Below are 25,537 nucleotides of genomic sequence, written 5' to 3' on the forward strand. Positions count from 1 at the left end.
AGTTTAAAAGGTCTTGGACGTTGGCAGCTCCACTCAGCCTCCTTAGCCGGTAGCCAATAGATTGAGGGCAGGGCTGAAGGAAAGAGCACTGTATCTCAATGACAGCAGATGAAAGTTGCAAAGGCTCAGCTCTGGCTTCTGGTCTGATAGACTTTCCAGGGTCATGGATGAACATCTCTCAGGTCCTGTTGGCTGTGATTAACGGTGGTGCATCCTCCTTCTGACTCTTGCCTTTGTTCCGGGTTCCCGCCCAGTATCCCCCCCACCCCCCGCGGTGTTCGCACCTGTATGCAGCGCACCCGCGCGCCCAGATTGCTGAAGCCGCCGCCGCCACGCCGCCGAGCCTGCTCCTCCAGGCACATGCGCAGTGGCGACGTCGGGCCGGCGCCTTCAGTCTCCTCCTCCGCCGCCTCCCGGTTCCGCAGTCACTTCCTGCAGCTGTTTCCTTGTGGGTCCGGCTGGACTGACTTTTTGAGTCAGTCTTCAGCTGCGGAGCAGGCTCGGCAGGGGCCAGCTGAGAAAGTTGCGCCGAGGGAGGCGGGGTTGAGCCGGGCCGAGCGGGGCGCGCAGGGCAGACGGCGGCGGGCGTCCTGGGCGGACGCGTCGCCCAGACTCCCGGCGCGTCCCGGGGGTTCCGGTAAGTGCGGGCGATCCCGAGCCGCGGGGCGTTGAGGACGAGCTCAGGAGCCGGGGGACTAGCTGTCCTTTCGGCTGCGGCTGTCCACCTGCCCTCCTTGTGACAGGCTTATTTATCTGTTTGTTTTTAAGCCTTTCACGTGCTCTGTTTGGATCATCTAGGCGTGCAGCAGCCTTGCCTCTCGCGCTGGCCCCTGCCTCGTGGGAGACGGGGGATTCCATCTTTCGTGATGGCATCCTTAAGGGATTGAGGTGCGTGTGTATGCATGCACATTTTAGGAATGTAAGGTATATATGGCGATGCTGAGATATATGTGGCTTTGATTCAAAGACGTAAATGGCCCCGGGATGAAGCACCATCATAGCCGAGACTGGAGAACGTTCGCCAAATCACCAAGGCCTCTTCTCCCCCAGATTCGTGTGTTCTTTTGAGACTTCCTTACATGATATACCTTGCCTCAGTTGATTTTATTTGTTTTTTCTCTCAGTCCTTCTGGCTGCATTCTGATGACCTCTGAATGAATACTCACCATCTTCCCCTCATTTCCAGAATCTCCAATTACAGACTTTGCTGAGGTGCCAGTAACCTGTTCCTTTATACGGTTCTCGTTCCTCTGTAGATTTCTCAGGATGAGAAAGTGATTAGGTTTAACACAGTATGTGAAGAGTAGGCCCCAGTCCAGTCATGAAAACTATGCAATGATCTTTTCTTTAAAGAGGGCACACGTGAAGCTTTGATTTTCTTTATTGTTCTCTCAGCCCCTTCTAAACTGGGACATTAACAACCATAACTCCTTCATTTATGCCACTTTAAGCATCAAATAGAATAGCTTTTATGATCTGAGGAATATTTTATTTACATCAGCCATCAAGTTAATTTCACTTAATGCAGTAGTTGAATGGCTTTGAGTCACGTTTGCTTTCGTTTGTATTTAACCATTCATTCTTTCACTGAAGGCTTAATTTTATTTCTTTCAGGTTTGTATTTTATGCTAATAGTTGTTTGCAAATGTAGTAATATTTGACATAATTGTCATGCACTTTTTTTTTCTTGGAAGTTGACATTTTGATAGTTGAATATTACAGGAAATAATTTGGGAGTAGCTATTCTTTAAAAATCATAAAGATAAAATGCAAGAATGTAAGTCTACTTGGTGAGCTTTTTTTGTTTAATTCAGGAGATTGTATCACCACTGGAAAGGGGCCTCTTGTACCTCTGTGCTTTGAGAAGGGCCTTTGATGGAAATCTGTAGGCAACACTAGGCAAGACACGCTAGAATTTCCTCATTGGGAGTGAGCTTTGGTAAAACAGGTCCGGACATGCCTAAGCAATTGGTAGCATTTGATTTTCTATTCATATTGCTGATTTCCTTTATCCAGATGTTTTAGCACCCTCCTCAACCATTTCTCTCTGAACTGGCAGCTTGTTTATGGCAATTTGGTATAGTGTGTCTCTATACAGGTAGTATGTGTGGTCTTTTAATATGATGAATTATAATTAGGTAGTTAAATTATTTTTAGAAGTCATCATCTTTGTCTCCTTAGTTTTCCTTTTAAAAATGCTCATATATCTGTCTTTGCTTGATTTAATTGAGAGGAATAATATGATGATAGAGAACGTGACTCTAAGTGTTCTAAATATGCATTGTTTTTCTTTATGTTCCCAGAGCTAAGGACAGTATATTTCTGCTTTTTTCTAAATGTTATCATTATGAGAGGTACTATTTAATACTATGACTAATAATTTATGTAATTTGTTCTTAAACATGTTATTTCCCCTTTGCGCTGATATTTTCTGCTGCCCCAAGACCCTGAATTTAGTATAAAGGTTGTACTTGATTGTAATTTCCACATGAGTGTATATTTTATGAAATATGGTAAAATAGACTTCTAACTTTTCAAAATTTATTTGGTTAATTTTAGTAAATCTGTCGTCAAAACATCCACATTTCTATTCCAGATGGCAAATTTCAACAGCTTAAAATAGCCATATTCTACTGACCAAGAAAAGGGATTTTAATAATATTGAGAGAGTAAAAGGAATAGTGGATTTTTAAATGAAGACTTTAACTTGGGCTAATTAGAACCATGGGAACTCAAAGTGTGTACTATGGTTCATTTTGAGGTACTCAGGGTTAGAAGATACCATGTGAGTAGGAGGCAAGAGAAATCATGGATAAAATTAAGGAAGTATTGGAACATACTGCACCTTTTCTGAAGGAGACAGAACAGAGACTGTCAGTTATTCAATAAGAAGGGGTAAAGAAATAGCTGAAAGACTGAGGAACTGGAATTATATTAAGGCTTGTGGTACTGTAATCCATGACCTTATTGGACATTTGCTTGATACATTATTTTATGCAGCTAATTTGCCTATAGAAGGTGAGGAACTATTCTTATTTTATAAGGTATTTATCATGTAGTCTAAGGCTGTATGAGGTGAGGTCCTAAACTCAGGGGCCAGCAGGGAGCCTCCTGGGTGCGGACTGAGGTGGCCTGAGGAAGGTGGCTGGCTGCAGGGACATTGCCTTGCAGCACTAACTAGCTGTCATTGCCTAGATGGGACTGTGTGCCAAGTGCTGCCACCTTGTCCTTCTATCAAGAGAAGCCACAAGTTTCTTGATTTTAAATGTTGCTGACTAATTCAATTTAAATAATGAAAGCAAAATAAAATATTGTATGTTTTAAACAGAGCATATCTGTAGTTGCATGGCGTACAGGCTGTCTGCAACCTCTGCTGTGTGAGTCATTGGCTCAACTCTATTAGTAGTTGATCAGAAAGCACACTTTCTTTTTTTTCCAGAAGGTATATTTTTATTTAGTCTTGTCAAATAGTAACTCTGAGTTATTCCTAAAGTTCCTTGATATTTTAGCTAGTTCTAGAAGTGCTTTCTAAAGATTCTGAGAAGTGAACTCTTTTTTTTTTTTTTTTTTGGTGACAGAGACAGAGAGAGGGACAGATAGGGACAGACAGACAGGAAAGAAGAGTGATGAGAAGCATTAATTCTTCCTTGTGGTTCCTTAGTTTCCTTAGTTGTTCATTGATTGCTTTCTCATATGTGCCTTGACTGGGGATCTACAGTGAACCCAGTGAACCCTTGCTCGAGCTAGCGACCTTGGGTTCAAGCTAGTGAGCTGTGCTCAAACCAAATGAGCCCGTGCTCAAGCTGGTGACCTCGGGGTTTCAAACCTGGTTCCTCTGTGTCCTAGTCCGACGCTCTATCCCCTGTGCCACCACCTGGTCAGGCAGTGAACTCTTTATTTCCTTCTTTTTAAAATATAATTGGGGGAAAGGCTAGTTTGGGTAGAATATAGTCATTTGCTAAGGTTCTTAGCTGGTGGCATGCTGTCTATTCATGATTATCAAGAGTGTTTAAGTGTCCCTGAGGGAAAGGATCTGGACTAGGTGACCTTTGATGTCCATTTTAGTCATGTGAGTTTTAGATTTAATTAGTCATGGATGCAGTGCTATTACTGTTCATGGGCCAGAGGGACTGCAATTGGAGTTGTGCCAAGCAAAAGAAAGCCAAGTCTATAAATCTGTTTTCAGTGGAAGAGCATCATGTCAATGTGGATTAACAGATGGGAAATCTGTTAGATGAGGCAGAAGTGCCAAAGATGGGTTGAAGAAGTAGAGGAAGGGGTCAGGTGGTGTGGTCATTGAAATGTATTGCTGAGGTCACTTTTTAAAGTGAGTGTGTTTTTGCTTTTGACTCAGATTTGAAGACCCAACTTCTCCTTGCACATTGGATTATGCTCGAGGCTTTTCTACCCGATGATCCTCTTGCAACACTCCGGGCTTGCTCTGCCTAAGCAGCCCTCACCCTCTCCTCCTATGTCAGTGGCCACCAGGTCTACAGGAACCTTGCAGCATCCAGTGCAGAAGCCTTTTGGGCAGGAGGGTTCCTTACCTCTGGCAGGGGAAGAAGAGTCACCTAAGGGAGGGGAGCAAGACTCTACCTTGGAGGAGCTATGTAAGCCCCTATACTGCAAACTCTGCAATGTCACTTTGAACTCAGCACAGCAAGCCCAGGCTCATTATCAGGTAAGAGAAGAAAAGAAAATCAGGGATTTAGTGGGAGAACATTTTAGGGCTTTGCCCATCCCTGAGTTGTTTCTCCTGATATCCCTGAAGTAATCAAGATGGTTTAGTGAACAACTCAGTATTAGTTTGAACAAATATAATATTTTTACTTTAAAAGAAAGCATTATTTTTCATAAATGGGGTCTGAACCTCTACTTAGCTGTGTGGTGTTTGATAGCTTACCTGTTGTTGTAAGTGAATGTGTGCCATCTACGTTGGCGAACAAACCTGTGATTCCAGAGAGAACAGGTATTTGACACATGATATACCAAACTCAGTTCAGTGTCAAAATTGCTTGGAAGAATTAGTTTTATAAATATTCTCTTCCAGTTAATACAGTTTGCATTGGTTCAAGGTAATCTCTGTCTATGAATCTTATACTTTTCTTTTTTAACCTTTATTTTTTTTTAAATGAGTGACTTTTTTATTTTTTTACTCTTTAGTGAGAGGAGGGGAGACAGAGAGATATAGACTCCTGCATGGACCTCTACTGAGATCCACTGGGCAAGCCCCCTACTGGGGATGCTCTGCCCATCTAGGGCCATTGCTTAGCAACTGAGCTATTTTTAGCACCTGAAGTGGAGGCTCCATGGAACTGTGCCAGTGGCCAACTCACTTGAACAAATTGAGCCATGGCTGTGGGAGGAAAGGTAAACCGGGAGAGGAGGGGGAAGGATGGAGATGGTCACTTCTCCTGTGTGCCCTGACTGGGAATCAAACCTAGGACAGCCACATGCTGGGCTGGTGCTCTACCACTGAGCCAACCGGCCAGGGCGGTGACTCTTCTTATATATCCTATCACTATACCTCCTGTAGTGAAAATAAAATGACGCTTGAGTATTGAGCCTTTCTCTTCATTTATAAGAAGTGTATTCAGATTTCTTATAGCCCATCAGTGTAAATTGATAATTATTTCTAAGATTTAAGGTTTTTACTTTCATGTAGGAAAGCTAGTGGAAAAGACAATTTTAAAGGACAAATGGAAAATTAACTTTTGGCTAAAAGAGAGGGTACAGTATTTCTTTTTATTCTAGTAGTCATCTATTTAAATCATATACTTTTCTTTTTTGGAGAAATGAGACCTGAGAAGCAATCGAGGTCAAATGCCACTGATGTCTTCTGTGTCGTTATTGATTTTACTGTCTTTTCTCTCCATGAATATCTGCAGTAATAAGTCAGTATGGTAGAAAGATGGCTTACTCAGGTGTTTTTTCTATCTTGCCACTATAACTTTTACCAACTTCAAGTTTTTGTTTACTCTGTGTGTAAGTCTTTTTTGTTTTGTTTTGATCATAAAGACTGATGATTGTGTTACTTTGTGACTGCACATCACTATTTTGATTGTGTGTTGGGTTTGTTTTGCCATCCGGTGTAGAGAGTTGAGTTAATTAGAGCTCGCAGGTCTTGGCACATGTTATCACTGGTTCATAAAAGCATCTTCTGATCTTATTACATTCTCTACCCTTTCCCCAATCTCTGCCCTTTCCCCAATCTCTGCCCTTTCCCCAATCTCGGCCCTCATTCTTTCTTGTGTACCACTTTCCCCCACAGTAGTTTGATACAGGGTCTGCCTTTGCCTGTTTTACTGTTCAAGTGGAGTCTGTTAGAAAGATCCATCTAAAACCAAAAACTCAGTGCTAGCTTTTTTCTTCATTCAGTCCTGTGGAATGTTCAGTTTCATTGCCTAAGACTTTGAAAAATCAAACCTGGGTTTTAAACTTTTGCTTTTTAGCTGTATAAAGTCCCTAATAAATCATTAACTTGGCAGAAAAACCACTTACATGCTCTTTAAAGAAGAGTTGTCTGCTTTTATGAGAGAAAACTCTTGGGCAATGTGTAATTTAATATGTGTGTGTGGATTATACATATACCTCTTTCTTTTTTCCCTCCTAGTAGCACTTTGTGTCTTTATAGACAGTGATGGATGCTTCTGGTTATGCATAGAGAGAATTCAGTTTGAGCAGGGTCTTATAGTATAAGGCTTAAAGTTCATAAGAAACAGAATCAGCACTTATTTTTTTCTTTTATTCTACATTTGTGTCTGTGTGCTTTGAACTTTTTAGTTGACAATATCAGTGAATATACTTAATTGCAGCTCTGTCAATCATACAGTGAATACATAATTTAGAAAATATAAGAAAAGGGAAGTAAAATTTTTGGTAAGTTTCTCAATAATTAGAATTATTAAGAGGAAAACTGAGAAGAGGAGGGGCAGACGTCATAGCGGACAATTTAAGTGGCCAAGGAATAGTGTAAACACAGTGAGGAAAGAGCAAGTGGGTATTAAGAAAGTAGACCCTAATAGAAAATGAAAAGTTGGGGAGTAATACTAGCATGTTTCTAAGAGATTAAAAGTAAAGATTTGAATGAAACCAGAGGCGGATTAAGGTTGGTTGAGGCCCCAGGCACAGAAGAAAACATTGGGCCCCTTAAAAAAAGAGAGAGAGACAGGGAAAATAAAAATACATGTTAACCATATTTTTAAATAAATAAAAAATATTATGTACTATTAATGTTAAAATTGCACATATGAAACCAAATTTGGTGTCATTAGAAAAAAGTGTAAAGTTGGGGTTTTGCGGGGCCCTCAGATGTCTGGGCCCAGGGTGTGCGCCCAGTGTGCTGTTAAATCCGCCTCTGAATGAAACCAGTGTTATTGGTAATTTTTAAAGAGGGAGAAATTTTTTATAGAGAGACAAGGCAAGCAGTTAATATATAAAAGAACAGCGATTTCATTAGGAGAGCAGAAGAGAAAAATAATTTTAGAAGTGAGATCTGGATTTCAACAAGTCTGAAATGCTCAAGATGAGAGAATGTGGATCAAAGAGAATCAGATTAAAAAACAATCAGAGCATGAACGTAACCTGGTGGTGGGTAAATTAAAATAGAAGGAAAGCATAGGAATGTTAACCTGGAGGACGTGTCAAAGGCTGCACAGAGGGCATATAAACAGGTAGTGATTCTTAAAGATCCCTTTAACATTTTTTATAACACTGGTTTGGTGGTGATGAACTCCTTCAGCTTTTTCTTGTTTGGGAAGCTCTTTATCTGTCTTTGATTTTTTTTTTTTAATTTATCTGTCTTTATCTTTATTTGATTGTAAATGATAGCTTTGCTGGGAAGAGGAATGTTGGTTGTAGGTCTGTGCTTTTCATCAGTTTGAGTATTTTGTGCCAATCCCTTCTGTCCGGCAATTTCCTGTTAGGAAATCAGCTGGAAGTCTCATGAGAGCTCCCTTGTAGGTAACTAACTGCTTTTTTTTTCTGCTTTCAAGATTCTTTGTCTTTTACCTTTGGCATTTCAATTTTGATGTATCTTGGTGTGGATCTCTTTTGAGTTCAGCTTGTTTGGTATTCTGATATTCCTGGATCTGTAGGGCTCTTTCCTTTGCAAGGTTTGGGAAGTTTTCAGTCATTATTTCAAATATATTTTCAACCCCTTGCTTTCCCACTTCTTCTGGTATCCCTGTGATTTGAATGTTATGCTTAATGTTGCATATTAGAGATCACTTAAACTAGCCTCATTGTTTTAAAATTCTTTTTTCTGACCTGTGGTGGCGCAGTGGATAAAACATCCACCTGGAATGCTGAGGTCGCTGATTCGAGACCCTGGGTTTGCCTAGTCAAGGCACATACAGGAGTTGATGCTTCCTGCTCCTCCCTCTTCTTCTCCCCCCCTTCATCCCTGCTCTGACATGAATAAATAAAATCTTTAAAAAATGATAAAACACAAACTAAAAAAATTGAAAAAAAATTTTTATTTGCTGTTTTTATTGGATGTTTTCTGCTACCTTGTCTTCCAAATTGCTGATTTGATCTTCTGAGTCTTATAATTAGCTGTTGATTTTATCTAATGTATACTTCATTTCAGTCGTTATATTCTTTATTTCTGACAGGTTCTTTTAAGAAGTAGAAGAAGCCCTGGCCGGTTGGCTCAGCGGTAGAGCGTCGGCCTAGCGTGCGGAGGACCCGGGTTCGATTCCCGGCCAGGGCACACAGGAGAAGCGCCCATTTGCTTCTCCACCCCTCCGCCGCGCTTTCCTCTCTGTCTCTCTCTTCCCCTCCCGCAGCCAAGGCTCCATTGGAGCAAAGATGGCCCGGGCGCTGGGGATGGCTCTGTGGCCTCTGCCTCAGGCGCTAGAGTGGCTCTGGTCACAATATGGCGACGCCCAGGATGGGCAGAGCATCTCCCCCTGGTGGGCAGAGCATCGCCCCTGGTGGGCGTGCCGGGTGGATCCCGGTCGGGCGCATGCGGGAGTCTGTCTGACTATCTCTCCCTGTTTCCAGCTTCAGAAAAAAGAAAAAGGAAAAAAAAAAAGAAAAAAAAAAGTAGAAGAAAAAATAAAAAATAAGAAAATATCATAAAGAAAAAATTCTCACTGGTAAAGGCAAACACATAAAAGCTCTTAATCAATTAACACTATAGCTAGTCCAAAAGTTAAAAGGCAAAAAATGTAGGAAGATCATGTGTAAGTACAACAATTAATTAAGAGATACACACAAACATGTACACAAAAGAAGTAAAATGTAATGAGAAGAACATAAATGTGGAGGGGTAAGTAAAAATAGTGATTATAGAATGTGTTTGAACTTAACCAACCATCAACTTAAATTAGACTGCTATAAACATAGCTTGGTATATATGAATCACATGGTAACCACTCAGCAAAAATCTACAAGAGGAAGGAATCCAGACATAATACTACAGAAAGTCATCAACATACAAAAGAAGAGAATAAGAAAAGAACAGTGAAGAACTATAAAAACAAAAAAATAAAATGGTAATAACTACATATCTATTTATAATTTATTTAAATGTAAGTGGATTAAATGTTCCAATCAACAGATAAATGGATAAAGAAGATGTGTTGTATGGAATATTACTCAGCCATGAAAAAGGAGGCCTTATACCATTTGTGACAACATGGATGGGCCTAGAGGGTATTATGCCAAGGGAAGTAAGTTAGACAAAGACAAATACTGTATGATTTCACTTATATATGAACCTAGTAAATAAAGTAAACAATAAAAACAAAAAACTCAAAGATACAGAGAACAAACTGATGGTTGCCAGATTGGTGAGGGGTTGGTGATTGAGTGAAAAAGGTGAAGAAGAGAATAAGAATTACAAATTGGCTGTTACAAAATAGTCATGGGGATGTTAAGTACATCATAGGGAAAGTCATCAGTAAAACTGTGATAGCTGTACGTGATGTCAGGTTGGTGCGCCACTTATCCAGGGAGCACTTGGTAAGATATATAAAAGTCTGACCACTTTGTTGAACACCTGAAGCTAATATAATATCAAATGTCAACTATAATTAAAAAAAAAAAAACTCAACTGGAAAAAACAACCAGGCAGTGATCAAAGAAGGCAACTAAAGGCATGGGTAAGGTGGGTAAGACCAGTGAGTAAGGCTTACCAGAAGCAGGACTCGGCAGAATGCAATGATTGTAGACTAATAAAACAAAATGGTTAATGAGATGATGAAAGTCAAGTTTTATTTTGACTCTGAAAACCTGCTTTGTAATTTTTAATTTACAGTGATACAAAGACTGCAATTCATTATTTTAGTTATGTGGGAGATAAAAGGGGTCAGTGGTAGCCTATTTATAAGCTAGAAACACATTCTTGTGAAGTGATAAGTCACTGTGATTATATTACCTAAAACAGTCTAGTTAGTTGATGCTACTGTTGAAATCGCAAAGTTTCAAATTGCCCAGGGTATTGTAAGCAGTTCTCAGTCTGGCTTGAACAGTGTTACACTCAAGTCTGACAGTATCATGTTCCAGTAATCTAGGGCGCCCAATAGGAACTGCTCAATAAATACTTCCCTTTAAGCTACTACCATCTTTTCCTGACATCCTGTAGTTCCCAAGCCGGGCTGCCGTAGCAGATACACAGATTCAGTTTTGTTTCCAGAACTTTTTAAACCAGTCAGTCTGTTTCAAAATACCCTTAGCAGGTTTTTTTTTTTAAATTTTTAATGAGGTTACCTATTTTTGCAGTCTCAAAATTATAGCTTTAGTTATATCTTAATTAAAAATAAAACCTTTGGAGAAAAAACATGTCTTTATTATATTAAAATCTGCAGGCTTCAGGTTACTTAGCACAAATCTAGCATGGAGTAACAACACTTTCAGTAGCATAAATGCCCAGAGGAAGAACCACTTTAGAATGGAAGGTCAACAGAAATTTAAAAAAGCAAAAAAAAAGGGTAAATTTTGCTAAGGCATCCACAGTTCAAAATAAAGTCAACCAATTTTTCTGCTAATTTGCATATTCATTTGAAAAAAATACTCAAAGTACATTTTTTTTTTTTTTTTTTCTGAAGCTGGAAACGGGGAGAAGAGACAGTCAGACAGACTCCCGAATGCGCCCTACGGGAATCCACCTGGCACCCCGCTCTGCCCACCAGGGGGCGATGTTCTGCCCCTCCGGGGGCGTCGCTCTATTGCCACCAGAGCCACTCTAGCGCCTGGGGCAGAGGCCAAGGAGCCATGCCCAGCGCCCGGGCCATCTTTGCTCCAATGGAGCCTTGCTGCAGGAGGGGAAGAGAGAGACAAAGAGGAAGGAGAGGGGGAGGGGTGGAGAAGCAGATGGGCGCTTCTCCTGTGTGCCCTGGCCGGGAATTGAACCTGGGACTTCTGCACGCCAGGCCGACGCTCTACCACTTAGCCAACTGGCCAGGGCCCTCAAAGTACATTTCTAAAATTTATCATAAATTTTGATTTCTATTTGTAATATTTAGTAGCCAAATGACCTATCATATTAGGTTAATTAGAAAGAGACATCAGAGTTGAAAAAGCAGTTCTAGCATTATGGTGCTGAATGTAGTGGACATAATTCATAATTCAGAGAATGTAATTGTTATACCAATATTTAAAGTACTGATTTTGGCACATACATTTGAACATTGATCACTCAGGTTTGAGTGGCATGATTAGCAGCAACTATAATCTCAGTTAATTTTTATGTTTTCAGAATCTTCCCATCTGATTTGTTTTCCAAATGAACTTGCAGTGAACTGAGCTAGCTGGTTAAAATACACTTTATTAGGGGACAGAAACTCGCCATGATCCTGCCATTGACTGGACCACACCAACTTCCTGCTTCCCCATTCAAATGCACCCTTACCTCTTTTTCTCTTTATTTCTAAATAATAGCTATCCCTTTTATCATACAAGGCTGATTCCTTGTCCTGTACTCTGGATTTTATCACCTGTCATCACTTTTTCACCTTGATCAAATTAAAACCATGCTTAAATGTTTTTTCATGTAAATAAAAGTAGCAACAGCAATCCTCCCTTTCCTTTTAATCCCTCTGTGACAATCCTTTCTCCTCTTCTCTCCTGCCCTTCGAGTTCTGTTGGGTATAATTGTGCTCTTTCCATCTTTCATTTCCCATTTGTTCCCCAGCCCACTGCACTCTGGTTTCCATTCCAGTATTCTACTGAAATGGCCCTTTCCAAGGTCATCTGTGATCATAAAGCTAAACTGTCATTTCTACTTGACATATTTCCAGCATTGGCCACTGGTAATTTGCTTTCTTAAAATACTTAAAGATATTTCACTCAGAATAATGCCTGTAGAACAAAGCACTTATAATGAACAGCTATAATCACATTCTCCTTTGCTCACCCATCTCCTACCTTTTCTATTGTCCTTTCTATCTCCCATTGTGGGTTGGCTATTGTTTTACTCTTGAGAGTGTCAGAGTTGATTATGTTTTTGTTTATTCTGTAATCAAAAAACCTGCTGTTTGGAGGTTGATTACAGTTGAACATCTGCAACCAGTTTTTGCATTAACATGTAGGGAAATACTGTTCACTCTGAAGCCATTTCCTTCTCTGTGTTTCCAATGTCATGATTCTGTTAAAAACTTTCATAGTTACCTGCTTTCCTGAAAGAAAGGGTTTATTGAGCCACATACTAGTCAGCAAAAGGATCAGGTCCTAAGGCATGCCATTTAAACCACTAGCAGCAGGGCAAAATGGAGAAGACAATATGTCTGCCATCCTGGGATTGTGGAGCTCTTTTACACAATGAATTTGGGGAAGAAAGATGTAGTTGTTTTGAAAATATTTACATTGGCTGTAGATAAAAGGGGTGGGAGAACGTGAAGTGGGCTAGTTATGAGAAAAGTCCATAAGGAAGAAGTGTTTGTTCTTTTTGGATTGGTGGTAGGCATCGTTCCATAAATTTCCTGTGTAAGCAAGAAGCAGAGGTACCTGGTGGTTGGTGGTGCCTGGCTGTTCTCTTTAAATAGTCATGGAAATTGCCATCAGGATGTTAATTCAAAGCTTCATTATACTTTCAAGGATGTAAGTAGTCTTGTGTGGGTTTTGGCCTATAGCTGTTAACTGATTAACCTCTCCTCTCTTCCTTCCACGCTCTGACCTGCTGTAATTTAAATTTGGACACCTCAGAATTTTTTTTTTTTTTTTTTGTCAATTCCATACTGCTCAAAAGAGATGTTCAAATGGATAACCCTTTCTTGAATGGTACCAATTGCTCAAAAAAATCTATTTTAGCCTGACCAGCCAGTGGTGCAGTGGATAGAGTGTAGTGGATAGGTCGTGGAGGACCCGGGTTCAAAAAAACCCTGAGGTCACCAGCTTGAGCGTGGGCTCATCTGGTTTGAGCACAGCTCACTAGCTTGAGCCCAGGGTTGCTGGCTTGAGCAAGTGGACACTTGGTCTGCTGTAGCCTGCCAGTCAAGGCACATATGAGAAAGCAATCAATGAACAACTAAGGTGCCTCAGCGAATTGATGCTTCTCATCTCCCTTCCTGTGTCTGTCCCTATCTGTCTCTGTCACAAAAAACCCCACCTATTTTAGTTTATTTCACATGTGGATTATAAATTGAAAATAGCCTTTTGTTTTTTCTTGAGTATCTGACACTTTAAAAATAGGGAGAAGAATCTTACACCTTTAAAAAAAACCCTGTTTACTAGTTTTTTACTGTCTTTTTATTGCTTACTATCCATTTCATTTGTCTTCATGAAACCCACTGGTTTCCTGTTCTAATTTGGACTAGTTCACATTTGGATCATGACTTAATTGTGTAGCTTTCTGTATTTTCTGGAGTTTTTCATTGCCTTTTGTGTTTTCCCTTTTTTTCCTTAGAATGTATCATTACCATATTTGCATTTTCCCCTTCAACTCTCAATCACACTATTATATGGAACCTCTCTTATTATCAGTCTTTCTACTTGTTCCATTTTCAACTGGTTGCCCTCTGGGTTTGCCACACGCTGTCAGTTTTAGAGTTCTCTTTGCTCTCTTGCTTGGGCTATTTTCTGAATATGCATTTTTCCTTTTTTTTTTTTTTTTAATCTGGTTTGTGTACATCTTTAGATTACTTGAAGGAAGAAAGAATAAATGTAAACGTGTATTACAACACATCTCTTTAAAATAAAGGGGAGTACTGAGAAATTTTTCTGAGCTCTGTGCATCTCAAAATGTTTGCCTTGTACCTTCATACTAGACAGTTTTGTGGGTGACCTACTTTAATTTGGGCCTTTTTTTTTTAAAGCTTTTAGTCTCTCCTTTTTATCCTTGTTACCTGAAATTTCACAATGATGGATGTGTCTAGGTCTGGGTCTTCTTTCATTTGTCCTGGTCAGAACTAGTAGATCTTTTCAGTTTGCACACTCCTATTTCTCCTGAGCTCTGGGGAATTTTCTTTGGCATTGTTTCTTCGATGGTATTCTCTATATTTTCTCTTTTTCTGGTAATTCTATTAGGCCTATTTTGGACTAGTTGAGTAGATTCTTTATATTGCTTATCTCTTATCATTCCTTTTTTTATTTATTGTAATTTCTGAGTGGTATTCCTGAATTTTAATCCTTTATTGATTTTTAAAAGTTTATTAAAACAATTTTTTAATTGAGTGAGAGGTGGAGAGACAGGAGGGGGGGAGAGAGAGAGAGAGAGAGAAGAAGGAGGAGGAGGAGGAGGAGGAGGAAGAGTTACCATTTTTTTTGTCTTGTGCTTAATAAGTATCATATTGGGAGATTCTTTGAGACTATGTGGATATTTATTTCTCATTTTATTTTTACTCAGTGATTTTAGCATTTATTAATGATTCCTGCAGGGATTATTACTGTGGTGTTTGCCAAATGGTGACTTTTTTCCCCTGTTTTAATCACTTTGTACATGTATTAATTGGAATTTTATTTTAAGAAAGTACTTTCCAGCCCTGGCCAGTTGGCTCAGTGGTAGAGCGTCGCCTGGCATGCAGGAGTCCTGGGTTCGATTCCCGGCCAGGGCACATAGGAGAAGCGCCTATCTGCTTCTCCACCCCTCCCCCTCTCCTTCCTCTCTGTCTCTCTCTTCCCCTCCCACAGCCAAGGCTCCATTGGAGCAAAGTTGGCCCGGGCGCTGAGGATGGCTCTATGGCCTCTGCCTCAGACGCTAGAATGGCTCTGGTTGCAATAGAGGGACACCCCAGATGGACAGAGCATCGCCCCTGGTGGGCATGCCAGGTGGATCCCAGTCGGGCGCATGTGGGAGTCTAACTGCCTCCCAGTTTCCAACTTCAGAAAAATACAAAAGAAAGTACTTTCCCCTTTTTCTTATCAGTCTACCTATCTTTCTATGCAGTTATTTATTTCTATCATTATGGATTTATGGATTCTTATTTTGTTTTAGGGATATAATCTCAACTGTTGTTATTTGATGTTTAAATTATCCCGTATTTGTGTGAATCCTTTCAAGCTAGTGCTTGTGTCCTTTTGACACGTCTCTGTAAATTTTTTTTTTTTTTTTAGTGAGAGAAAGAGAGAGAGAGAGAAACAAGAACAGAGATGAAAAGCATCAACTTGTAGTTGGCGGCACTTTAGTTCATTGATTGCTTCTCCTCAGTGCCTTGATGAGGCAGGGACAGGGGTGGGAGGCTCCAGCCGAGCCAGTGACTCTGCTCAAGCCAGTGACCTGGGGCTCAAGCCAGTGACTTTGGGTTTCAAGCCAGTGATCATGAGATTATGTTTATGATCCTATGTTCAAGCCAGAGGCCCCGCACTCAAGCTGGCAACCTTGGGGTTTTGAACCCGGGACCTCACAATCCCAGGTAGAGGCTCTATCCACTGCACCACCACTGATTAGGCCATAATTTTTGCATACTTTCTTACTTTCTGGCAATATAAAATATTCTAGGATTTTCTTGTGCTTTCCTTATGCCAGCCATTTCAAGGAGCCAGGTTTCTCTTATTGGTGAATGGTATTTAGAAGACAAAATCTCAGTGCAAGGTGTGCTCTTTGGTACTGGGTGTTATTGTTTCTAGATCCTCTCAGTGTCAGAGCTAATAACATATACGTATTTATACACGTTTATATTTATCTATGTGTACATATATTGAAAAGTGAATTCAGACGATACTTCCACTGTCAGTATGCAGAGACAATGTTCTTTCTAGTCTTCCATTCTTAATATTTAACTACGTTCTTTGATAGTAAGAAACTTGGGTTTATCCACAAAACACACTCATGTTCCCTTCTTCCCTCCCTCTCTCAATACACTATATCTCTGTGAAAAAAGCCTACTAACTAGATACTTGGCATGCCTTTTCAGTATTGACTTTGGACAGTTTTACACAATTTTGGATAATTATCATTACAAATATTGCTTGATTATTTTATTTTACTTCTTCATTAACTCCAGTTTTACATACATTCTTCCTTCTTGTTTTCCATTTCTGTTGTTTCCTCTTTGACCCTTCAGAATTTTTCTTTATATAATATTATTTTCTTGATTGCATCTTATCTTTCTTCTATGCCTCTTTACATTTTCATTTGCTTCTATTCTCCTTTGGTACTTGTATTTTACTCCTTATTTTTGACCTGAGTCTCTTTTTTTTTCTTGAGTTTAATTACCCTTCTTTTTATTTCTCACTATGTTTGCCCATTTTTCTTTGTATATTTTGAATTCCTGAGTCAAAATGACTTTTAATATCTCCAGATTCTTGTTTGAATTTATTTAATTCAATTTGGATTCTTAATGGCTCTCTTCTACTTCGTGCTGGTGTTTTTTGAAAGGGGGGTTCATTTGCTGAGATTGTGTTGACTTTTTTGGTAGTAATTTTGTATAGACTTGATTATATAGTTTTCATATGTTCATTTTGTGGATTTTGGGTGGCTTATAAGATTCTTAATTCATTGGAATCCTCTCCTATCACTGCAGCAAGGTCCAGTTCTTTAATGCTTTTTTTTTTTTTTTTTTTTTTTTTGGTGTTCTGAGGAGGGTTTATATGTTCCCAGTTTTTGTTTTCTTCTTTTTGTCTTGCGGGATGCTAGCTTTTCCTACTTTGTTTCTTTTTCCCTTCACCTCCCAATTGCCAAAGGGTGACTCTTGCTTCTTTCTTTGCCTTTGTCGCCCCCAGAAGCCGCTTTGGTGACAGCTACTTCAGACCACCTGCACGAGCTCCTTTCCTGCAGTCAGTGACTGGATCATGTGTTACAAACTTGGGGTGTACTCTTTCTGGTGGTAGATATAAGTTAGCTTAGGTCTTCTGCTAGTTCCCTTTTCTCTCGTTCTTGTAGTTTCTGTCAGACTGTTCTTGCTGACTGTGAAGGTTTGTGGCTGGAGCATGAGTGATTGCTACCTGGGATTTGATGTTTTTCTTTTTTGCCTTCAGTTGTTTTTGTAGTCTGGACACTCTGCGATGGCTGCTTATGTGGAGGGCATGATTTGTGTGTAGTTTAATTTGCTTTTCTCATCATTCTGTATTGTTTGTAGAGGATATGTGAGGAGATGTGGATTTAGGCAGCCGCTATTCACCTATCTAATTGCATGGGCACATTTTAACTCTCTGAGTTTAGTTTCCTTATATGTAAAATGGGAATAATAATTATACCTAATTGATAGAAATTTCATGAAGGTTAAATGTGAATTGTGTAGAACACTATCAGTCACATAAGTGCTCAAAATTTTTTAATTGCCATTATTTTGTTATGGATGCAATATCAGTTTGACTAGAACTGTGGATGCTGCTTTAAAAATGAGATAACCTGATTCTACCGAAAGTTGTTAGTGCTGTCTACCTCATCTTCTGCATTTTCATGGACTGTGCTCCTGTAGCCATGCTTTAGCTTCTGCATCATCCGTTCTGTTTTTTTTTTCTGACTTCCTCTGTTGTCATGCAAAGTAGGCTAAATAAAACTGTCTTTAAAAAATCTTTCACTGTGTGTTTCCCCTCTAACTATTTCTCTGTTCCCTGTCATAGAACTCTTCTAAAAAGTTGTCTATACTGGTTGTCTCCATTTTCACATCTCCCATCGTCTCCTTAAGCCATTCACATACTTTTTATCCCCCACTACTCTACTGAAATGGTTCTCACCAAAGTCACACTTGACCTCTTTTTTAAATTTTATTAATTATAATGGGGTGACATTGATCAATCAGGGTACATAGGTTCAGAGAAAACATCTCCAGGTTATTTTGACATTTGATTATGTTGCATATCCCTCACCCAAAGTCAATTGTCTTCTGTCACCTTCTATCTGGTTTTCTTTGTGCCTCTCTCCTCCCCCAACCCCCCTAACCACCACACTCTTGTCCATGTCCCTGAGTTTCATTTTTATGTCTCACCTATGTATGGAATCATATAGTTCTTAGTTCTTTCTGATTTACTTATTTCTTCAGTATAATGTTATCAAGGTCCATCCATGTTGTTGAAAATGATCCGATGTCATCATTTCTTATGGCTGAGTAGTATTCCATAGTGTATATGTACCACATCTGCTTTATCCAGTCATCTATTGAAGGGCTTTTTGGTTGTTTCCAAGTCTTGGCCACTGTGAACAATGCTGCAATGAACATGGGGCTGCATGTGTCTTTACATACCAGTGTTTTTGAGTTATGGGAGTATATTCCCAGTAGAGGGATTGCTGGGTCATATGGTAGTTCTATTCTTAATTTTTTGAGGAACCACCATACTTTCTTCAATAATGGTTGTACTACTTTACATTCCCACCAACAGTGGATGAGAGTTCCTTTTTCTCCACAGCCTCTCCAACACTTGTTATTAACTGTCTTGTTGATAATAGCTAATCTAACAGGTGTGAGGTGGTATCTCATTGTAGTTTTTTTGTTTGTTTGTTTGTTTGTTTTGTATTTTTCTGAAGCTGGATACGGGGAGACAGTCAGACAGACTCCCGCATGCGCCCGACTGGGATCTACCCGGCACGACCACCAGTGGCGACGCTCTGCCCACCAGGGGGTGATGCTCTGCCCCTCCGGGGGGGGGGGGGTCGCTCTGCTGCAACCAGAGCCACTCTAGCGCCCGGGGCAGAGGCCAAGGAGCCATCCCCAGCGCCCGGGCCATCTTTGCTCCAATGGAGCCTTGGCTGCGGGAGGGGAAGAGAGAGACAGAGAGGAAGGAGGGAGGGGGAGTGGAGAAGCAAATGGGCGCTTCTCCTATGTGCCCTGGCTGGGAATCGAACCCGGGTCCCCCGCACGCCAGGCCGACGCTCTACCGCTGAGCCAACCGGCCAGGGCCTCATTGTAGTTTTGATTTGCATTTCTCTAATAGCTAGTGAAGATGAGCATCTTTTCATATATCTGTTGGCCATTTGTATTTCTTCCTGGGAGAAGTGTCTGTTCATGTCCTCTTCCCAGTTTTTTATTGGATTGTTTGCTTGTTTGATGTTGAGTTTTATGAGTTCTTTGTATATTTTGGATATTAGACCCTTATCTGTGCTGTTGTTTGAAAATATTATATCCCATTTAGTTGGCTGTCTGTTTGTTTTAAGTTTCTTTTGCTGTGCAAAAGCTTCTTAGTCTGATGTGTTCCCATTCATTTATCTTTGCCTTCACTTCCCTTGCCTTTGGAGTCAAATCCATAAAGTGCTCTTTGTAACCAACGTCCATGAGTTTAGTACCTATGTTTTTTTCTATGTAATTTATTGTTTTAGGTCTTACTTTAGGTCTTTGATCCATTTTGAATTTTAGTACAAGGGGACAAACTGTAGTCGAGTTTAATTCCTTTGCATGTAGCTTTCCAGTTTTCCCAGCACCATTTGTTAAAGAGGCTTTCTTTTCTCCATTGTGTGTTGTTGGCCCCTTTATCAAAAATTATTTGACCATATACATGTGGTTTTATTTCTGGGCTTTCTGTTCTGTTTCGTTGGTCTGAGTGTCTATTTTTCTGCCAATACCATGCTGTTTTGATTATCATGGCTCTATAATATAACTTCAAGTCAGGTATTGTAATGCCTCCAACTTCATTCTTTTTCTTTAGGATTGCTCTGGCTATTTGGTTTTTTTTTATAGTTCCATATAAACCTGATGATTTTTTGTTCCATATCTTTAAAAAATGTCATTGGAATTTTGATGGGAATTGCATTAAATTTGTATATCATTTTGGGTAATATAGTCATTTTGACTATATTTATCCTTCCTATCCAAGAACAAGGAATATTTTTTCATTTCATTATATCTTTTTTAATTTCCCTTAACAATGTTTTGTAGTTTTCATTATATAGGTCCTTTACATTCTTTGTTATGTTTATTCCCAGGTATTTTATTTTTTTTTGTTGCAACTATGAAGGGGATTATTTCTTTGAGTTCGTTTTCTGATGTTTCATTGTTTGCATATAGGCTATAGACTTTAGTATATTATTTTGTATCCTGCAACCTTACTGTATTGGTTTATTGTTTCTAGTAGTCTTTTTGTGCAGTCTTTGGGGTTTTTGATGTATAGGATCATATCATCTGCAAAAAGTGAAACCATTACTTCTTCTTTCCTAATATGAATGCCTTTTATTTCTTTCTCTTGTCTGATTGCTCTGGCTAGAACTTCCAGCACTACGTTGAATAAGAGTGGAGAGAGTGGACAACCTTGTCTTGTTCCTGATTTTAGGGGAAAAGTCCTCAGTTTTATGCCATTTAATATGATGCTAGCTGATGGTTTATCATAGATGGCCTTTATTATGTTGAGATATTTTCCTTCTATACCCATTTTGTTAAGTGTTTTAAACATAAAATGATGTATTTTATTGAATGCCTTTTCTGCATCGATTGATAAGATCGTACGGGTTTTGTTCTTTGTTTTGTTGATATGGTGTATTATTAATGTTAACCATTTTACGTATGTTGAACCATCCTTGTGATTCTGGGATGAATCCCACTTGATCATGATGAATCATTTTTTTTAATGTGTTGTTGTATTGATTTGCTAGTATTTTGTTTAGTATTTTAGCATCTGTATTCATTAGAGATATTGGTCTGTAGTTCTCTTTTTTTGTGTTGTCCTTGCCAGGTTTTGGTATGAGGGTTATGTTGGCCTCATAAAATGTGTTTGGCAGTATTGCTTCTTCAATTTTTTGGAAGACTTTGAGTAGAATAGGAACCAAGTCTTCTTTGAATGTTTGATAGAATTAACTAGTATAGCTGTCAGGCCCTGGACTTTTATTTTTGGGGAGGTTGTTAATAATTGTTTCTATTTCCTGCCTGCTTATGGGTCTGTTTAGGCTTTCTGCTTCATCATGACTCAGTCTAGGAAGATTGTATTGTTCTAGGAATTTATCCATTTCTTCTCTATTGTTGAATTTGGTGGCATATAGTTTTTCATAGCATTCTACAATAATTCTTTGTATATCTATGATATATGTGGTGATTTCTCCTCTTTCATTTTGGATTTTGTTTATATGAGTCCTTTCTCTTTTTTCCTTGGTGAGTCTTGCCAAGGGTTTTCCAATTTTGTTGATCTTTTCAAAGAACCAGCTCCTTGTTTTATTAATTTTTTTCTATAGTTTTTCTGTTCTCTATTTTGTTTATTTCTGCTCTGAGTTTTATTATTTCCTTTCTTCTGCTTGTTTTGGGTTGTCTTTGTTCTTATTCTAGTTTCTTAAGATGTGAAGTTAAGTGGTTTACTTGGGCTCTCTCTTGTTTGTTCATATAGGCCAGTAGTAATATGAACTTCTCTCTTATTACTACTTTTGCTTCATCCCAGAGATTCTGATACGTTGTATTGTTATTTTCGTTTGTATGTATTCTGATCTCTGAGCTTATTTCTTTGACCCACTCATTTTTAAAAAGTATATTGTTTAGTTTCCACATTTTTGTGGGTTTGTTTACCTCTTTTTTGCAGTTGAATTCTAGTTTCAAAGCTTTTTGATCAGAAAATGTGCTTGGTATAAGTTCAGTCTTTCTGAATTTGTTGATGTTATTTTTGTGGCCCAACTTATGGTCAATTCCTGAGAATGTCCATGTATGCTAGACACAATTTTGTACTCTGTCACTTTGGGATGAAATGTCCTGTGTGTATGTCTGTCTAATCCAATTGTTCTAGTGTTTCATTTAAGGCCAATATTTCTTTATTGATTTTCTGTTTGGATAAACGATCTAGAGCCGTCAGAGGTGTATTGAGGTCTCCAAGTCTGATTGTATTTTTGTTGGTTTTTTGTTTTTAGCTCAGTCAGTAGCTGTCTTATATATTTTGGTCCTCCTTGGTTTGGTGCATATATATAAAGAGTGTTATGTCTTCTTGATTCAGTGTTTCTTTTATCATTATGAAATGACCATTTTTGTCTCTGATTACCTTTGCTGTCTTGTAGTCAGCATTGTTAGATATGAGTATTGCTACACCTGCTTTTTTTTGGATGTTATTTGCTTGGAGTATTGTTTTCTAGCCTTTCACTTTGAATTTGTTTTTATCCTTGTAGCTTAGATGTGTTTCTTGTAGGCAGCATACAGTTGGATTTTCTTTTTTAAACCATTCTGCTGCTCTGTGCCTTTTTACTGGTGAGTTCAATCCATTTACATTTAATGTAATTATTGACATTTGAGAGTTTCCCATTGCTATTTTATATGTTGCTTTCTGATAGTTTTATATCTTGTTTGGTTCTTTTATTATTTTTCTATCTTTTGTTTTTGTTTGGTTGTAATCCATACTTCTTTTCTCTGTTTCTTCTTTTTTCAAGCCATGTGCTTCTGTGATGGTTTTTCCAGGGGTTGTTACAATTAAGTAATGGAAAGGATACATATTACGTTCATTGTGGTACATTATCTCATGAGTGCTTCTGCACTCCATCCTCCTTTGCTACTGTTAATCTTTGTCCTCTCCCCTTTTTCATTTCTTTGTCACAGATTAATCTTGTTTTTATTGTGATCTTGATGGAGCTTTTACTTGTAGTTTTATTTTGTTTTGTTTTTAGTGTCTGCTCAGAAAACCTCCTTTAGTATTTCCTGAAGTGGGGGTTTTCTGGTTATAAATTCCCCCATCTTTTCTGTATCTGTGAATGTTTTTATTTCTTTTTCATATTTGAAGGATAGCTTTGATGGGTATAGTATTCTTGGCTGGAAGTTCCTCTCTTTCATAACTTTAAATATTGGAGTCCATTCTCTTCTAGCTTGTAGAGTTTCTGCTGAGAAATCTGTTGATAATCTAATGGGCCTTCCTTTATATGTTGTATTCTTCTTTTCTCTGGCTGCCTTGAGAATTTTTTCTTTGTCATTGGTTTGTACCAATTTCGTTATGATGTGCCTTGGAGTAGGTTTGTTAGGGTTAAGATAACTCGGTGTTCTGTTTGCTATTTGAATTTGAGGCTTTAGTTCTTTTCACAGGCTTGGGAAGTTCTCATCTATTATTTGTTTGAATATGTTCTCCATTCCATTTTCTCTCTCTTCTCCTTCTGATATAACCATTATTCTCATGTTGCTCTTTCTGATGGAGTCATACAATTCCTGTAGGGCTATCTTATTTTTTTAAAATTTGTGAGTCTTCCTCCTCTCTATAGTGCTGCTAGGTGCCCGTCTTCTATGTCAGTAATTCTTTCCTCTATCTGGCCTGTTCTATTGACTAAGCTTGTTACCTCTTTTTTCAGTTCATGAATTGAGTTTTTCATCTCTGTTTGATTAATTTTTATTGTTTCAATTTCCTTGGGGAAGTATTCTTTCTGTTCATTGAATTGTTTTTTGAGCTCCCTAAATTGCCTTTCTGTGATTTCTTGTATATTCCTGAGTATTTTTAGGACTTCAATTTTAAATTCTCTGTCATTTAATTCCAAGGTTTCTAAGCTATTGAAATATTTTTCTATAGATTGTTCTTCATCTATCTGAACTACCTCTCTGTCTTTTGTATCCATGATATTTGATTGTTTTCTTTAATGGCATTTGAGAGTGGTATTGTTAATAACACTAATAAGAGTTGATAATAAAAATTTTTTTGAGAAATTGCAGTGAAAATCTGAAAATTCTATTGTGCTAAGTGGAACAAAAATATGTAGAAATGAGAGCCTGGGTTGGGAGGGAGTGACAAAGAGGCAAAAAACGAGACAAGAATCCAGAAAATGCCACAAGGAAAAAATTTGGATCAAGAATAAAATAATTTGTTTGTAAATGATGGTTGAATGAGAGAAATAGTTTAAGAGGAAAGAAAAAAAGAAAAAGAAAATAAAGAAAAAAAACAGTGAAAAATGAAAATTCTATTGTATTAAGTGGCACAAAAACTATAGAATAGAGAGCTGGAGTTGGGGGAAATGCTAAAGAGATAAACAGCGAAGTAAAAAGCACACAAAACGCTACAACGAAAAAGTTTGAATCCAGAATAAAATAGTTTGTTTGTGGGTGAGATTTGAATGAGAGAAAAAGTAAAAGAGAAAAAAAGAAACAAAAAGAGAGGGAGAGAAAAAAAATTGAGTCATTTTTTGAAGTGTAACACTCAGAGAAAAAAAAAAGGAATGGAAAATGTAATACCTATGGGTAATAAAGTTCAAAATGAAAAAGAATAAAATGGAAAGAGGATAAAATGACTAAGGTGGAAGAAAAAAAAAGATAAAAAATACAAGAAAATAAATCAAAAAAGTTATAAAGACTGTGGATTTTTCCTGCTTTTGAGAAGTTATCTTCTTCCTTTTTCTTTCTTCTGTCTCTTTTTGGCCTGTGGCACTCTTAGGCAGAAATTTGCTGTTGGGTTGCTATGGTGATGACATAAACTAGGCCTCAGTCCAGTTGGTAGGCGGGGCTTGTTAGCATTTGCAGGCTCTGCCAATGGGAGAGTCTGTTTTCCCGGAGCCTCTCCCCAAATCTCTCTTTCCTGAACCAGCAGCTTGGGACCCAGCTGTGAAGTTGCCCCAGGCACTGCCTGGAGAGTAAGAGCCCCTAAGAGCTGCCAAATCCCCCTCTATCCCCACTCAACACAGGGTTCTGGGCAAGGCTTTGCCAGCCAGAGCTGCCAGCATAATCAGGCAGGGCTGGGAGCCGATCGCCTTTCAGGTGTCTTTCTATGAGCCTCCAGGCATGTCTAGTATGCCTCAGCTCTCTGCAGGTCTGCTCTCCAGGGGCTGTCTGCAAGCTGCCTGCGCACCCTTCCCCCATCACTTCCCCCTACTGCAGAAGTGTGCTTTGTTAGCCTGTATGGCTGGAGAAGGCGCCAGGCCCAGATAGGTCCGGGTGTAGGGAAGCTGGCTTTCGTGCACTTGCCATGCGCTGTTGTTTGGGAAGCCAGGATTATTCAGAAACTCTGGTCACAGCCCACACAGAGGGCCACTACTGACAGTCTCTGACCCAACCCCTCCATCCAGGAATGTGGGCACCCACGCCCAAAGCACCAGGTGGATCCACTCGCACACTGCCCGTGCTCGCCGAGCTGGAGACCGGGAGTAAAGAAGGCAACTGATTGCCCACCTCTGCTATGGTCTGCTGCTGGTGTTAGCTCTGCGTGGGCTGAGCCGCGGGCACACTCTCTCCTTGGCTTGAACATCTCTGCCCTAGCTCAGCTTTTTCCGCGCCCTCAGCCCTCGCTTTCTCTCAGTTCCAAGTTAAAGCAGCCCTTCCTCAGATCAGTGAGGAAAGCGGAATACTCCGTTCTCCAT

At 39.2% G+C, this 25,537-nt stretch overlaps 1 protein-coding gene across 4 annotated transcripts in view; it reads left to right on the top strand.

Annotated features, from left to right (window-relative positions):
• Positions 1-411: 411 nt before the first annotated feature.
• Positions 412-25,537, top strand: part of ZMAT3 (zinc finger matrin-type 3) — a 42,565-nt gene continuing 17,439 nt past the window's right edge. For 2 of the 4 annotated variants that reach the window (XR_010746771.1, XM_066346769.1), the window contains exons 1-2: positions 412-637; positions 4,355-4,681. Coding sequence is in view for 3 of the 4 variants with exons in the window: in XM_066346769.1 (XP_066202866.1) it covers positions 4,412-4,681 (270 nt within the window). In the remaining variant the exon portion in view is untranslated. Of the gene's footprint in view, positions 638-768; positions 889-4,354; positions 4,682-25,537 lie in introns of all 4 variants that reach the window. The other 2 variants (XM_066346770.1, XM_066346771.1) reach the window with 2 other exon arrangements.

Source organism: Saccopteryx leptura, chromosome 8 (assembly GCF_036850995.1).
Source record: "Saccopteryx leptura isolate mSacLep1 chromosome 8, mSacLep1_pri_phased_curated, whole genome shotgun sequence".
Classification (NCBI taxonomy): Eukaryota; Metazoa; Chordata; class Mammalia; order Chiroptera; family Emballonuridae; genus Saccopteryx; species Saccopteryx leptura.